Source organism: Gallus gallus, chromosome 2 (genome assembly GCF_016699485.2).
Source record: "Gallus gallus isolate bGalGal1 chromosome 2, bGalGal1.mat.broiler.GRCg7b, whole genome shotgun sequence".
Classification (NCBI taxonomy): Eukaryota; Metazoa; Chordata; class Aves; order Galliformes; family Phasianidae; genus Gallus; species Gallus gallus.
This window is the reverse complement of record NC_052533.1, coordinates 4,902,223-4,919,354: the sequence shown is the minus strand read 5'-3', so window position 1 is coordinate 4,919,354 and position 17,132 is coordinate 4,902,223. Positions and strand designations below refer to the sequence as shown.

Below are 17,132 nucleotides of genomic sequence, written 5' to 3'. Positions count from 1 at the left end.
TTTTTTTTTTGCCATAAATCCAATAAGTGAACGTACATTAAGAATAACACCAGGCTATCATACATTAACATGCTAAAGAAACTTACTGATGCTGAAGTAAAATGGATGGAATAAAAATCTACAGATCAAAGGCTACCCTACATTCACCCCTTCCTTCTGTTCCCTGCTGGATATAATGGCTCAGAGTGACACCTGCTGGAAGGCAGCAGGATGATGTCAGTGGACACAAGGATTTCACATCAGCAGTCAAAATCCCTCCTCTACCATCCCGGACCTGTAACATGTTAGATGTGCACTCTTCCCAGAAGTGCTGGGCTCCTTAAAAAAAAACCAAAAAACCACCTGCCTCCCTAGAAAACACCTGCCCCATTAAATATCCCCTTTCTCACCAAAAGCTTTGTTTCCCCACTCTAAAATGCTTTCTCCCCCTCCCATTCTCCCACTCCTAACCACAAGCAGCCTGGAGCAGCACTGACACAAAAGAGAAAAGCAGGGACAACTTAGATCTGGTTTGGGAAATACTGCATGTGTCATTTTCATTTCCAGCTGAATTTTCCCCCTCCTCTTAAAAATCAATGCACCAAGAAAACCCAGGAATATGCAACAGCAAAGCAGTCCAGAAGTCAGTTGTCCAACAGCGCTCCTGACTTAGGGGACACATCTTGCATCCCGTGGTGTTCTATCTGTACATGGGGAGACTGCAGGAGCCCTGCAAAGCCACAATGGGGAGCCACTGAAAAGGCCAAGTGGCGAAGAAGCCTTCCATAAATACTGTATTTAAACCACTCCAAAATGATCTCAATTCCTCTGGAAGTTTTAGGTATAGGAAAAAAACGTGTTAAAAACTCTGCCATTGTTTTCATTCTATTTCATTTTAGATGATATATATGTGGAGGTGTTACTCAAATTCTTCTAAAATCTTTTACTACAAATAGGAAGAAGAAAAAAAGTAACCAGCCAGTTTTACTGGCTTATTTTTGTTTCAAAGATTCCTGGAAGGAAAAAGGAAAAAATACAAAGTCTACAGTATTTCTGCTTGGTGCACATGCCAAAAGCGAAACCAAATCCAGCTCTCTGTCAAACTGGTTTTAAGACTGATGGATAGTTCTCAGAACGTTTATGACACTGAGCATCCATGCCACAGACAGCACTGCACAACGCCTTGTTGGGACTATAGCATAACTCTGCTGGCTGATTTTGCTCAGAAAAGGGCAGCAGTGCTCTACGTTAAACAAAGTCTTCAGGTGGTCTTCATCAGTAGTCAAGCAGATAAAGCTTACCCCTGTAGTTTAGTCTAGCAGTGGTGGAAGACAAGAAGTACGACAGCTATGAGCTAGGCAGAAGGGAAGAGGAGGAAGGGGGAAAGGCATTCCTCAGTAATTACATTCTGAACACTCACGAGCCAAGAGAAACTAAAAAGCTCAATGAAGTCAACTGTGCATTATTTTACTGTGACAGCTCCCCACCTTGACACGCTGCTGTAACTACCCCAAAAGAGCATGTTACCTAACTATGTATGAACATTCGCCACGCGTGAAACTATTTATATTCTGCCTCACATTTAGGCACGAGGGAGGGACAGGTTAATCTCCTTTATGCAATAGCTAAGCTGCCTCATACTTACCTTGGGTACAAGCCTGGAGAGAAGCAACAGGGTGAGAAGCGACTGAACATTACAAAGGAAAGCCTGGCAGCAACAGCCATATCTAAGATGATTCTCTGGTTTTAAGCCTCACAGGATGAAAAATTGTCATCTTAGGTGGGAGTAAATATGGCTGTTGCCAACAACAGGGATTCCAGGTGCAGACCAGCTAAGACGACGATGCTAGGAAAAGCAATTCACCTGTTCCATAACTTCTGGTGCCATCCAGCAAGGTGTGCCTACAAATGTTTTCCTGACTTTATTTCTGGTAATGTCACCACCAGTGGCCAAAAAAGCACTAACGCCAAAGTCTGTAAAGAAAGCAAAACAAACTGCATTAAGATCACATCCAGAGCAAAGTGAAGGGCTGTCCCCCTTGTCCCCCCACACCTCCAGCCCCTTATTAAGCAGTAGAACATACAGTTACACATGAGGAGTTTCCTAATGAATGAAGAACGAGCAACAGTTAGAGAAGAATGCTGGTGCATGAATACTCTGTAGTCAACCATTCAATTACTTCAGCGTTCAGTGCTGGCCAGCAGAGAGGAAAATTCCACTTTCCATTACAGCCCACTGGGCACATTAAGGCATGCTCTGCTGCTGTACAACCCTGCCTTGGGCACTAAGTGCTTTATTTGTATTTGTATACGTACATAAGTAATAACCAAGCTCCAAGTAGCATCTCGCTAATATTTAAAGTAATCAAGACTTTTCTGAACAAAAGGAGTTGAGTGCATATGAAGCTAACAGTTTGCAATATTTGCCATAACTGCACAGCCTGCAGACTGGTATCACCCATTGACCCTGGATCTTCTACCACCAGAATGTGCTTTGTTTGGTAACCTTCCATCACTGAGATGCTCAGAGCCTTACCAGGAAGCGACATTAAAAGACAGAAACTGGGTCTAAGTTTGCTCAGCAGAAAGCATTACACGTTTTAGCAACCAAACCATTCTTAGAGAAAATAACTCAGTCAGGTGACAAGGAAACTGTAAACCCAAACCAAGTATTTCCTTCCCGTTCACTGTAAACAGCACAGCTTACGTCTTGCAGAATTACAGAGTCGCATCTGGTCATTCTCCATCACTCAATTTTATTTCTTCCCCTCCTTTTTGTTGTTGTTTTTTTAAAAACAGTGCAAACAATCAAAATCTTCAGTGCCATTTTTGAGGTTGCTGGTAGGCTCAGAGTCCCTAGAGAACAGGGCCAAGCTCCTCCCTGCATCACAGCAGCAGCGCAGCGATTCCTTTCTCACCAATCTCTCAGTATCAAGCAACACTCAAAGCAACACACTGAAAGATTCCAACTTCTGAGATTGCAGCCTTCCAAGGACAGGAATTTAGTACTCACCAAAATACTGTACGTTGATAATTGAGGGCTCACATTAAAGGCAGATTTCACTGAAACTGCAGTCAAATGCCTATCATTAGAGTCCAGCTTCTTCCAGATGTGCTATTCTGTTGTCTTCCCCCTTGCTGGAGGCATCTCATATTGCTGCTAGCCTTGAAGTCCTACCATTTACATGGATTAACTATTGCTGTCAGCAACACAATCTATATTATTAGGGAAACCCATTAGATCTCCTTGCAACAGTGGTTTTGCTTTGAGATCTTCCATACGTGCATCTCATCCCTGCTTTTCACAGAAACTGAAAGAGCTTCCAAAAAAGCTCAGAGTAAAATTACAAGGCCTATTGTTCTCAACACAAGAACAATTAGAAATTACTTGGAATAAAGTAATACCAGTAGACATTTGTCCAAGTGCCATCAGCACGCTATTGTGATGTACTGTATTTGAGCTTATAGATATTATCTTACCTCAACTTTTCATGCAGTCATTTTGAGGGTAAAGGAAACACCACTCAAAGCAAAAGAATCCCAGCAGTGAAAACACAAGCTCTACACAGCATTCACTGCATTTCACATCAAACATGAGGACAAGTTTATAAACTCCAGTCTGGAACTGTGCCCTTGTATCTGCCATGTGAGGTCTGCAGAAAGTTTAAATGGAATTAAATTGTATTCCATTACACGGTTGATTTATTCAGTGTTTTCCCAATCAATTCCCCTCATTTCCAGAGGGATAAAACAGGCACAACCAGCCTGTGCTACTCTGCTGAAAGGAGTGACTTTGAAACAGTTCTCAAATGTCATCTTACTGCCTTTGTCCAAGTCCCAGCTATTAAGATAAGGTATTTCCTGAGAGCAAGCACATTCTGTAAAGCCATAAATTAAAATCCTGAGCACATTTAGGGTTCAGCCCTCACTTCTGAGCCACTGATACAATCTGTGCCTCCTTGTCTCTGCCTAAGCTCCCAGATTACTGACAACTGCCCCTGCTGAACTTCCTTTGCAAACACTGCAACAGAGCTGGAGCACTGCAAATGCATTTAACCCTAACAAGAGAAGAGAAGTCATGCAATTGGAGAGGTATGACAGCTCACAGGTGTTTACTGCTTTGGAAGCTTGGATTTTACACTGCCTCACCACAGCGGTAAGAGGAAGGACTGCTGCACCAGCAACCACCACTGCCAGGAACCCCACCACTGCCAGCTATCCTGAAGGAGCCCCAGAGTTATACAGCTGAGCTGCTAGCAATTAGGAACCTCTAGGGATATCTGAACAAGTACAAAGCAACAATTCCCTACTGCTATGGTATATGGTATCCTCACAGTCGAGCTCAAAAGCTGTTGTGGTCACTTGATCAATGCAAAAAAGCTAGGAGGAGAAATCACTATTCAGCACTACAGAAACAAAGAGCCAGCCTCAATAGGTCACCAACACAAGAATGCTGTGACAGAGCAACAGGACTGTCGTGTGAGTCAGGAAAACACATTCCCACAGTATCAGAAATCAGATTGTTTTATCCAAATTTAGAAGTCAAATGTTAAGAAATTCTCTCTCCTTAGGCATCTCATACTGTAACATTCTAAACCAATGGACCTGCTACTCTATCTAGCTACCACTAGGGGAAAAAGGAGACTGCGCTATAGGAGCCAGGAGAGCAAAGCCAAATGAAATCAGAAAGTTTGCTGGGTTTGCATCAGACCGAAACAGAAATTCCCAACTTCTCTGGGAGCAGAACAACAGCACGAACAACTCCGAGCTGTTTTTAAACACAGACAGCCAAGATACCGTGCCTCCTCAAACAAAACTGAAGTTATTTCAGAAGACAGCACTGAATATTTATTTCACTGATCACCTTCCTTCTTGTTCAGCTGCCCACCATAAAACAGCTGCAGTTGTACTGAGTGCTTTTGTGTGAACTTTGTGCTTTTAAAGCGGATGATGAATAAAGCCTGACAAGAGGAAGATGAAGGTCATGGTAAACCAGTGGTAAATGGCAATTTTCTGCTGAGAACGAAGCAGGGTGGTAAGACACCAGAGAGAAGAACATCAGTGGAGAACAGAAGTGTTCCCTTTAAAAACTATATGGTCATACAGCGGTACTGGATCTGTCAGTACACACTCCCTCATATTCTCACCTGGAAAGGTAGAGCTGTACAGTCACACCTATTTCTAATGAAATTTCTCATCAGTTCATATGTGGAATGACAACTGTATTTTTCTAAGCATCACCATAAGTTGAGCCATCCTGCAATAATGTCAGGGCACGTGAAAGATGAATGAGATTTCTATAAGTAAGTGTAAAAACTGCTTCTGAAACAGAGCCCCAAATGCAAGTTCATTAAGATACATGAGTGCTGAACAAAGTAACTTCAGGGTGATGGAAGCACATGCTGGTGAAGACGTTGCCCTTGGAGAAGCTCACTCATAAGTGGTTTCAGCAACCGAGTAATGCAACATCTCTTCAGGGAATCCTACAGATGACACAAAGAAGAGGTTAACACCATGCTGTTACAGGGCAGGTACCAGAACTCCCCATCAACCACCAGGAAAAAATCCTTTTTGCCCTTTTCTGATCAGGAAAAAAGGCTCCAAGGTGAGCGTGTGAGCCAGCCCTGCATCAGCACTCCTCTTCCCAACGCAGATTTGAGCCTTGCCCCTCCTCAGGCAATTTAATCACCCAAAGTTGCCATTTCCTAAGGCAAAGTAGGGGAATGACACTGACTGTATCATAGCTAGATGTTTATGTAGAGCGCTATTTTAGTACAATGAATTAAGAGCAGTCAGGAACACAGTGAACTGGTGACAAGTTGGCATGGATTTGTGGAAAGTTACACAAATTCAGTTACACAAGTTTTGCCTGGCCTTAACTATCCCCATTTTATAAATAGATAAAGTGCGAGGGGTTAGGCAGCTTGCCCAGTATCAATTAGCGAGTCCCAAACGACTTTGTGAGACCTCCATCTACCACCAGGCAACACTGCCTGCACGGGAAATTGCAGGCACATACAGTGCCAGAGGGAGGCCTCTGGGAGCAGGTGCTAATCCTGTCTTGTTTTAAAGCCTGTGGGGACAATAGCAATGCCTTCAATAGGAAAATCCCACACGGCGGGGGACGCGGATGTTTTCCGTAAGGGCATGTCAGCTTCCAGAGACTCTTGTTTCTTCATTCAGTAATGGAGGAGGGTATGATAGTACTACTTCACATCCCCAGTGATTACAGTCAGTAAGGACTTGCTCTGCACACAGTTGCAGTGAGATGGGAACACACAGCCTTGGCTGGAGCGTGGTTCGTAGTGAGCAAACCTCCTGTACAGAGCGTGCTCTCCTCTCAGACCCTTTCCTTTCCCATCCCTCTCCATTTATCAGCAGCCTCTCACTTCATCTTCCAGTAATTTAATAATTGCACAGTTACATAAACTCAGGAACATCAAAGTGTGAGAGGAAGCCTCCTGGTTTCTGCTGAGTGTTGGAGCCAATGCACTTTATGTCGACAAGAAGCGTTTTTACCCATGCAAGCTTTTAGACTCCACGGAGCCAGTAAATGCCAGGGCACAGAGGTTTTATGTTCTGATTAAAAAAAAAAAATACAGTAATTGCCATGGAGAGACTGGAACACAAAAGAATGCAGCTATCTCAATTTACATTGCAACCACCACCAGCACGGCCCAGAACAATCGTATCAGGGAAAGAAAGTTCAGCTCTCCCAGTGATACGTTAATTCAGTGTGCAAGAAAATACTCCAAACTGAGAAAGCAATGCTCTCTAGATTGTAACAGGCACCACAGACTTGGTGCCAAGCCACAAGCCCAAACCAGTGCCCTTGGGAAAAAGAGAAAAAAAAATAAGATATACGCAAACAGCTTCAATTCAGGCCTTGGTGGCATCTGTTAAAGGCAATTTTATGCCTTGGTTCAGTGGATGCAAGTTCTGAAAGCAAAAGGAGCACAGTTAAAAATAGCCTTGAATAAAAATACCAAGTCCTAGGACCTGGGGAGGAGTTTAAGCTGGGCGTTTGTGAGGGCCATTAGAGACATTTTTAGAATGCCTACTTGCAGTAAATGCCTCTGAACTCAGATTTTTCCTCTCCGCTGTGCTACCTGCACCAGCCTGAACTCAGTGCGTCCTGCATCCAAACTGCACCCTTCGGCTCAGAACTACGAGAGAAGCTGCACACACCCTCATTCTTATTAGCAGGAAAGGTTTCTCTATTTTGAGAGAGCACAAAGGGTTGGAATTGTGCTGCAATAATTGTGCTGCAATGCTGCAATAAGATTACTGCCATGAACTGTAGGCAGGGAAAGTTTCCCAGGTGTGCATTAACAGTACTTGAATTAAATTCACTGATACACCGTAGAGGAACAGCCCAGCAGTAGGGTTACCTCCACCACATGGCAGGCATGGCTATAAACTTCCCTAAAAGAAGCTGCTTTGTTTTGAAGGATTTGCAGTGTCAGATTTACATTCCTCAGATCTGCATTTAGGATTACCATTTCTTCTGAGACAAGAACGGCCATTGGCGTCAAGCAGCAGCGTGTGCCCAGGAACCGGAGGCTGCAAAGGCCAAACACTCAGAGCTTCACACCAAGGGTTTGCGGGCAGTTTTGATGTAAGGATGACAAAGGGGAAAGGATGCATTATAAAGAGCTGAAGTCATCTTTTCCTGCTAAACTGTTTGCATTTTTACATACACGAAACCAGCTCCTTCAAGGGAGGGGCCCCATGTGCCGTAACCTCAGGCTTCATTCCACAGCTGATCAATTTTTTTTTTCTCTTCATGGTGTAACTTTCCAGCGAAACAAACACTTTTGTTCCATGGGAACACAGTGAAGTCATCCAGCTGATAACTAAAGCAGTCGATTATCAACCAAATTATTCATAAGGCACATAAATATTGTCAGAAGGCGAGCGCTTTGATCTTGCTGAAACAAAATTCCCTTTATTTTAATTGATTTGCTTCCAGCAGCTTTTTGCTGCTCAAAAATTTCACAAGGAATTTTGCTATTCCATCCTGGGTCAGGAAGAAAGGAAGCTTAAGTGTCAGAAATTCCCACAGAAACAAACTCTCATGTTTTGTCCAGGCCAACCTCCTCTCTCCTATTCAGTCATTCGTTTATTTTTGTTTCTTTCAAGTCATCAGCTGCTTTCACAGAAACGAAAGTACTTCCTGATGCTGTTATGAACTTGCTGACCTTGGTTGAGTTTAGTTGCTCTACTTTGTTGCAAGAAAGATTAGAGAGTTACTCCTCGTGCACCTTCAGAGCAAAAAAGAAACTGTTAAGAGTTTTGTTGCACACAGAATCCCAGAATGGCCTGGGTTGAAAAGGACCACAATGCTCATCCAGTTCCAACCCCCTGCTATGTGCAGGGTCGCCAACCACCAGACCAGGCTGCCCAGAGCCACATCCAGCCTGGCCTTGAATGCCTCCAGGGATGGGGCATCCACAGCCTCCTTGGACAACCTGTTCCAGTGCATCACCACCCTCTGGGGGAAAAACTTCCTCCTAATATCCAACCTAAACCTCCCCTGTCTCAGTTTAAGACCATTCCCCTTGTCCTGTCACTATCCACCCTCTTAAACAGTTGTGCCTCCTCCTGCTTACATGCTCCCTTCAAATATTGGAAGGCCACAATCTTGCAGTGCTGCTTTCACAGGATGTGCAGAAATGATTTCATCATGTAAGCGTTGCACGTAAAACCCACAAGCAGACAGCTAAGTCCAGGGGAACATCTGCAAGTCACAAGCCAAAGAAACACTTCAAAATCCATAAAAGCTAAGAAAGGCATTTTATGAGACCGTTTAAGTTGGCCTTAAAACTACCCATCAACTCTAAGTTCCCCAAGCAGACAAAAATACACAAACAGGCACCTTAATAAAAGCCTTAATAAAAAAGTCAAGCCTTGGCACCCTGTCGAAGAGAAACACAAGTAGCTTTATCCTAGGCTGGCAGAAAAGCAGTGCATTGTCCTAATGCTACAGCTATTTACAGCCTCTCCCAGAATACAACCTAACATTCTGTACAACTGCAAATCCAAGATGTTACATCTTGGCTCCACTGCAGAAAAAATAAAGGTATTCTATTAAGTGTAAAGCATTTTGGTGGCCACACCCTGCCTTCCATCAGCTGCCACATGGGATGAATTATTTGCACTTCATCAGAGATATAACAGCGGGTATTAAGAGCACTGGGAGACTTGAAACAAAAAAACAAAGCAGCTTTGGGATTTAGGCAAAAGCTCTGTATTGTAGGTGCTGTGTCTTTCTTTAACAGCGCTGCTCTCTCCTACAGAAGAAAAACAGCTACCCATAGAAACTCCCCAGTGCAACACATTCTGTCTTCTGATGGGACACCTATTGCTCCCTGTATCCAGCTGCAGGTCCAGACACCAACACACCAGGGGTGTTCATACCTCTCAGCACTATGTGTGATGTGCATTCCTGCCTGATGTGACAACACTGCAAAACCTTGCCCCTTAAGGCTCAGCGCACAGCCTCATCCACCACTTGGTATCTATCAGCAGGATGGAGCACTAAGAGGCCTTATGACAAACAGATACTGCCCCTTCCAATTAAAAATGGAGTAAAAGGTCACACGTACAATAACATTTGCTAAGATGGCAGGAGCAGGTGCAAGCTCTGCCCTCTGACAAGAAGCATCATAAGGACTGCAAAGGCACCACAGGATGCCTACAAGGAGGACAGGAGTCAGGTAGGAGCACAGGACAGCAAAGGAAGAATCTGAACATCAATCAAAGCATCTTCTGTACTCAGGACAGGAAAACAGCACACTGGGAAGAACCACCAGTCCTGAAGGTTCTCAATATACACTCCAAAAACCTTATTTTAAATTGTGTATTGATCCAGCTTGTGACAGCAGCGAGCAGAGACATCTCCAGACCTATCTGCATTAGCTAAAGCAACCACCCCAGCAGTCCTCCCTGCCTTGTCTCTGGATCCAGCAGCTCAGCTGCGTGCACGTCTGCTTCCATAGCGTTCCACCATTCAACCCAGTCTGGGTTGGGTTAGCACAGTAAACCACATGTTCTGCTGCTTGGTTCAACCACAGCGAGTAGGGAGCATCCACAGGAGCAGTTCAACTTCCAAATCTTTGACTGTGGAGAAGCTGCAACTTCTACAGCTAGACAATTTCCTCCAGTTCAATCTATTGACTGTTCAACATGGCCTTTTTGAAAACCATCTTAACAACAATGATAAACCAATAAAGCCTGTGCAGTCCACCTCCAATCCTATGAAGCTGCAGCTTTAAAAATCTGCCCAGCTTATACCAAGAATTTTCATCTCACCTGTTGATTCCGAGGGATAAACGATCGAAAGATTTATGCTGATGTTCATTATCACAAAGAATAGTATTTTAGGACATCAAAATATAATAAACTGATTATTATTATTATTATTTATTTCAGAAAAACAAAGCAGTTTCTTGAGGCTACCACTGCTATGCTGGTTTGTTTTTCTTGCCCGTTAAAGGGTCTCTCCAGACACACAGTTACGTCCAGAACTTACTCAAAGCTACTAGGAAAAAGTTACCTGCAATTTGCACTGAGCCATCTTCTCCAAGAAGAATGTTTCCTGCTTTCACATCCCTGTAGAAAGACAAAGCAACAATGAGTGGAACTCATTAAAACTCCCCTTCAACCAATGCATTAAAAGTTTACATTTTACATTCTGTTGCATTAGAACTTCTTGCTCCTAATCATGCAGAAACAGCAGGGATTTAACACCGATTGTAACTCCAGCACTAAGTGGTACAAGGACTATTTATAGCCAGTAGCATTTTAAGTGCTATGGATACAAAGAAACTGAAAAACTTACTGAAAAGCACCCCTCAGCCCCATGCCTTGCTGCATCCAGCCCTGGTTCACCTGGTTGCTTAAGAAACTGACTTAGCTCAGTGCACTAGTGGAAATCCAGACAGAAGAAAAATAACTGTTTGCTGCTGGTGCAAGGAGCTGAGCCACAGTCTGCAGGGCAGGGTGAGCAGATCTGGCACAGCAGCACGGTGACAAAGGGAAAGCAGAGCCACTCACCTGCGCCGGGCAACCTCTGCACTCATGAGAAACCTCCCTGAGTTTTGTTGCACAAAAAGTCAAGGAACACTCAGCATATATTATGGAAGTTATTGTTACTACCCTTTTTATCCATTCATTTCTATTCCATTCACAGCAGCATTTCTTGAACCTTTCACTCCAAACGTGCTTGGAAATTCTATAGTCTATTTTCCCAGGCTGCTCCCCATGTCACACCAAAAGGACCTACGTACTTGACACCTGCACAGCTGTTAGCCATGCTTTGGCTAAAACAGCATGCAGACCCAAGCACTGTATCAAGAAGGGCTGTAAGCAAAGTGCCTGCATGGGGAACGGATGCAGCAATGAGGTAGCGTTGCATGGCGTACCTCATGTAATGGCAGCCATCTGCAGGGAAGAGAACAGAAGAAAGAACAGATTCTCCCCCTGGACACTTTCTGCAAATACCCAAAATCCTTTCACAGAAAAAGCCAAAAGCTATTTTTTTTTCTCTTCCCTCGTGAGTTGTGAGAGCAGAACTGGCACGATGGCCCGGCCAGAGCATCCTGCTTGGGCCCTGGAAATCTCCTTCCTGGCTTCTGAAGGGCCTGGGTTGCTGCCAGGATAATTCTGGACACATCTTCTCCAGCACTGCTGTGTTCCTCCCAACACTCAGTGTAAGGCACTGGCACAGTAAGGCTCCCCCCCAGCATCAAGTAGAACAAAGGTGAACGAAAACTGTAAGACAGGACCAGTGAAGATGATTTTACCAGAAAAAAAGCAAACAAAGTCTTTAAAGAAGCACTTCATGTCCTGCCAAACAAACACCACTTGCTAGCAGGAAGCATCTCAGAGGCCTCATCCATGTCTGAAGTGCAAGCGTAGGAACAAGCACAGGAAATGCTAACTTGTTTTAATGATCAAGATGCAGACAAAGATGCATGAAAACACTGAGTAATATTCAGAATTAGCCTCGAGAAGCTGATTTAATATCAGAATGGGATTTCAAGCACTAAGATGCAACAGTGGTACTGGAATAACCACACAAACCAAATCGCTGCTGGCCAGCTCCAGCACTGCTCATTTCATGCTGGCCAAACACATGAGTGTGCTCTAAGGGGAAAGCCAGCTTTCCTGCCAAGGAGCATTACTCTTCCTTTTCTAAGAGTTGCAGCCTTCGTAGACAAGCAGGCATCAGCACTGCAGCACTCAGGGACCATTAAGTACACGGAAGTATCTGGAGAGATTAAATATAACATTAAACATGCAGCTACACCATCCCTTGTAGCATCCATTGGCCAAATTCAATACAATCAGAGCTTTGAAGAGTTTATTTCCATTTAATTGAGAGTTACCAAGCTCACTATCCTCTATACTCCCACAAAGCCATCACAGACCGTAACAGGAAACGGAAGAGATCTCTGCCAGTATCTACAAAAGATGCCTTTGGGACACACAGAGACAGAATCATTTGAGTTGGAAGGGGCCCTTTAAGGCCATCTGGTCCAACTCCCCTGCAGTGAACAGGGACACCCACAGCTCCATCAGGTACTCAGAGCCCCATCCCCTGACCTTGGGTGTCTCCAGGAATGGGCCACCCACCACCTCTCTGGGCAATCTGTGCCAGTGCTTTACTACCCTTGTCATAGAAAACTTTTTCCTTATACCCAGTCTAAATCTTCCCTCTTTCAGTTTGAAACCATTTCTCCTTGTATTAATCACAAGAGAACCCACTGAAGAGTCAGTTCCCTTCTTTCTTATGGCCCCTTCTTCAGATACTAAAAGGTACAGTGAAGTAATCACTCCTTGTACTAAAGATGGATGCAAGTAGTAATAATTTAGTCTTCCAGCTACAATCCAACCTGCATGATGCCGTGCAGCTAACTGAGCTGCATACAGACCTTGCTCAGCATGGAATGAAGCACTGGAGAAACCTTTCACCTCAACTTAGAGATGGAGACTCAACCGTCGTGCACTTCGGAGCTCAAAAAAAACACTCAGGTAGCTTTCACTGACTTAGAAACAGCAGCCAAAAAGCAGCACGTGCTCAGCAACAGCAGGCTGTCCTACTGCAAGCCAGACAGGTCTGCAGGGTAAAGAGCAGTGAATCCAGACTGAATCTGGTCAAAAGCAAAGCCAGGGCATTCTAGCCCCTTACCTCTCTCACGTGCAAAGGCTTGTTTCTGTTTCCTAACTTCAGATTGGAACAATTAAAATTTACATATTTCCTCATTGGAAACAAGTCAGTAAATATGCTGCATTTGAGCTGATTCAAGAAATTAAAACAAGTTGTTACTACGATAAAAAGTCCGCCAGCCACTGTCAAACATCAACGTTGTACTGCAGAATGAAATCACAGCTTGATGTGGCTTTTCTTCCAGGTGATCAGCCTCTATGAAGGCAGTTACTCACTCCAGCGTGGTATGCTCCATTCCAGAGCACCAAATCAGAGTGCTGACAAAGCCCCATGGGGACACCGACTCAGCTTTGGAGTCACTGAACCACTGGAACATCTCCCAGCTTTGCCTTTCCTCATCCCAGCGTGGGGGCAGCATGCTGCCTACAGCAGCAAGGAGCACAGTGGGCAGCATCACTGCTGGATGAACACGGATTCCCCATCTTTAGCTTCTCCTGGGGTCATAAGCAGCATCTACAAATTCAGCACGTAAAAACCATCCTTAAGACTAATTAGATTTAAAGCAGTGAGGCAGGGGGAAGGAGGAACGGTGGTTTCCTGTTTATTCTCTTTTTATATACTGATAGATCCAACAAGGTGAATGGCAAGAAGTTTGTTACTCCAGGATATAGCTACTGCCAAGTATAACAATTTGAAGGTACTTCCTATTAACGTGGTAACATCCATATCCTGGGCTGATACAGTCAGAACAAATGGTGTGCCTCTAGTGTAATTACTACATTGGAAACAGGAAGTAGCTTTGGGCTGTAGCATAAACATAATTATATCACATCTTGAAGTTACAGAAGGCTGGAGTAAAAGCTTTCTTGCCAGTAGCTTAACAAATGCCACCATTACTCTGGGCATTCCCTCTTCACTGCTCCCTCCTAAAGCTTTCAAGAGCCTTACTCCAAAATAAAGGTTCTGTTTTTATTTAGCTTGCACTTCACACCAGATGTGGAAGAGGGGTTTGGACTTCCTCCAGTGCAAATCTGGATTCCCCACACCTCAGCATGGCAGAAATGCCTCATTTGCATCCTGAACTGGTTTAGCTTCCCAGGGCTACCCAGTGCTGTGGTACCAATTGCATCACATTCATGCCTTCAGGTTAGGGCTGGTCCATAGGGATTAGGTGCTAGAGAAATAAAATTGACCCCTGATCCACCAAAATTAGAGTCAGGCCTCCAGATACAGGAGGCTTGGGAGCATAGGAAGGTAAATGCAATGTTCCCATTTCATTTTTCAATAGACAGGGAAAAGTGACAGCAGGAACTGTATCCTAATGGGTTTGCTCTCGCTATGAAAAGCCTATCCAAGTCTTCAAAATCCTGCTTAGTGATCAGGTCTGCCTTTGGCCCTTGGCACTGTCACAGTGTTGTCACTGCAAAGACAGCACTAAGGGTATATCAGGACCTGCTGCTCCATCAGGGAGTGTGATATTACCAATAACGAGCTGCAGGAGTATAGTCCTGGCACAAGCAATAAAACTTAAAAGAACTGGCATTTGCAAGAAAAGCAATGAAACATGTTAAGTCAATACTTCCTGAAGTATCAGTACTTTTTAAAGCCTCAATATTGTTTGGAGTTTGAGAAGAATTTGCTCAGCTTGTGCTCAAAAGTCTACACCAGGAGCAACAACATCCATTTATGGCCACTGAAATGGCAATGTCAGCAAAAGACCTGAGCAAGGATTTGTGCAGCTAGCATCTAGGAGAAAGCTGCAGTGGGAAGAGGAAAAAGAAGAGAAGCCCTGCTTATTGTGCCTTCTCTTCTGATCACCTGCTTGTATGTGCCTTTAGGATGCGATGTTGGCTGTCAGTACAGCCATGAGTCATCTGCCATTAGATGCAGTTTACACCAGCTCTAACAATACATTTCCATGGGCTGAACTCTACAGTGCATTATTTGGCATGGTGGAGAAGGGGCTGGTCCTGCCAAGTCCCATTAGTATCTTTTTTTTTCTAAAGAAGGTGCAAGATAGAAGAATTATTATTTTCTGTTAATGGTCATGAATAACCCAATATTTATTATGAACGCTACCAATTGCTGTAGTCAACATTATTCTGAGTAATTTGCACAACGCTTCCAGGACAATCTCTCTACTTTCAGTTACATGTGAATCAATTTGTAGTATTACGCACCAAATGAGGGCCATTCTCTCCACAATCAAGCATTATTCACTCCTCAGTAATTCGCTGTTACCTGTGCTCCCTCTTCCCTTTCCCTTATGAGCCAGGATACAAACAGTCAGTTATAGAAACAGCATTTGAGACAGTGCTGCAAAATGGAAACTGGGCTTGGAGTGTGTGAGCGCACAGCAGTATTTCTGTGTCTCCAGCAGATGAGATGACATTCGAGACTGAGGTATTAGGAGCACTGTAAGGCAGCACGCTCCCATTCTCACCCAGAAAAGCCACGTGTACCCATTTTCATACCACAGGGATGAGCCTTATGTACTGAACTTCTGAGTGAGACACAATTACCGACTGCCACAGCGCTGTACCCAACCCTACAGAGCTGGACTCAGAAGATATCTGACAGAGGTCTTTTAGCAGCAGAGCAGCTTCCATATTCCTCCCTTCAGCCTCCCCACTAATGCTCCATTTGTCCCAGCTCACCCACAGGCATCCCAGCAAGCTCTTGTGGCCCCTGGCAAGTGGGGCACACACCAGCAGCTATGCTGCTACAAAGCACAGCAGTGACCAGCCCAGCAGTGTGTGGTGCTGCTTGGGACTGGGGAAGTGCAGCTGCTGCTCCTTCTCACTTCTCTGAACTGCAGGGAAAAAGCAGAGCCTAAAAACAGGAGCAAACCACTGGCCACACAGAGAAACTCATTTACGCTGAATCTCATGCACATTAGCAGGAGTTTTAAAGCCTTACATGTGCATTGATAAGAACATTCCAGGGCTTTTTAACCTACTTTAATGGCTAGACATAATGCAGTCCTAGTCAGAGTGACATGACTAATTAATCTCCCATGTTGCTTTCCTTTAGGATAGCAAAAAATACCCTTCAAAGGATCCATGATGCACTTACTTGGTACACTTCCTCTTTACTTTTCTACTCCAATGCTGCTTTAAGCCCAAGGTTTAGGGTCCAAGAAACCATGACTCAGAAGTCTGATTCACTTTAGGTTAAGTCACTGTGTCAGCTCAGACAAAGGAGAGCACACAAAGCACACTGCCAGAGATGTTACCAAAATTCTTGCTGTCATCTCAGCTAGCTGAATAGCTCCGAGGGATGGCAAGATGCTGAGGCAGTACAGAGAGCTGAGCTAACTCAGTGCAAGTCTGACAAAGTGAGACAGCACGAGGTGAAGAGTGCCACATCACTCACTGCCTTACTGTGTCAGACATTCATTGTTATCACAGCGTAAGCAACTTTCCTTTATCTCAGCAAATTCTGCCCAGCTTACGCTTCTTGTTCTTCTGCCAACCTCATTCTTTGATGGTTTTCCTTCTCATCCCACACGTTTATGAGCCTTACAATGGTTGAAACAAGGTGTGGCTCCCGCATGCTTCAGTCTTTACCTTTCACTGCCACGCCTGAAGCTCAGCACCAGCATCCAAGTAAGCTCAACTGCAAGTAGATGGATTGGAACTAGATAATCTTCAAGGTCCCTCCCAGCCCAAACCATTCTATGATCCTATGATTAGTGCAGGAGCTGCTCCAGCTAGGCCTAGCCCTGTCACCGTGCACCGTGATGGTCAAAGCATACAAACCTCAGAGCCCTGCTTCCTCCTCCTGTACACAAGAGGTTTAACAAGTTCACCCAATCCACAGCACTGCTTACAGCAGTGTAATACAAGCACGTGCATGCACTCATCAGCTTATGGCAAGGAGGATCTGCCAAGCAGCAAAGACTGCTGACAGGTCTCAGCCCGTCAGCTGTCCATGGAAGAGAAGTTACATCTCCAATGTCATACATCAACTCTGTAAG

The 17,132-nt window shown here is 44.4% G+C and overlaps 1 protein-coding gene across 3 annotated transcripts in view; it reads right to left on the bottom strand.

Moving 5' to 3' along the window:
* The window catches only part of OXSR1 (oxidative stress responsive 1), a 92,089-nt gene that overhangs the window by 23,575 nt on the left and 51,382 nt on the right, over positions 1 to 17,132 (bottom strand). For all 3 annotated transcript variants that reach the window (XM_418527.6, XM_046931033.1, XM_046931035.1), the window contains 2 exons: positions 10,538 to 10,593; positions 1,844 to 1,953 (listed from right to left, as the gene is read on the bottom strand). In XM_418527.6, coding sequence (XP_418527.1) covers positions 1,844 to 1,953; positions 10,538 to 10,593 — 166 coding nt within the window. The remainder of the gene's footprint in view (positions 1 to 1,843; positions 1,954 to 10,537; positions 10,594 to 17,132) is intronic.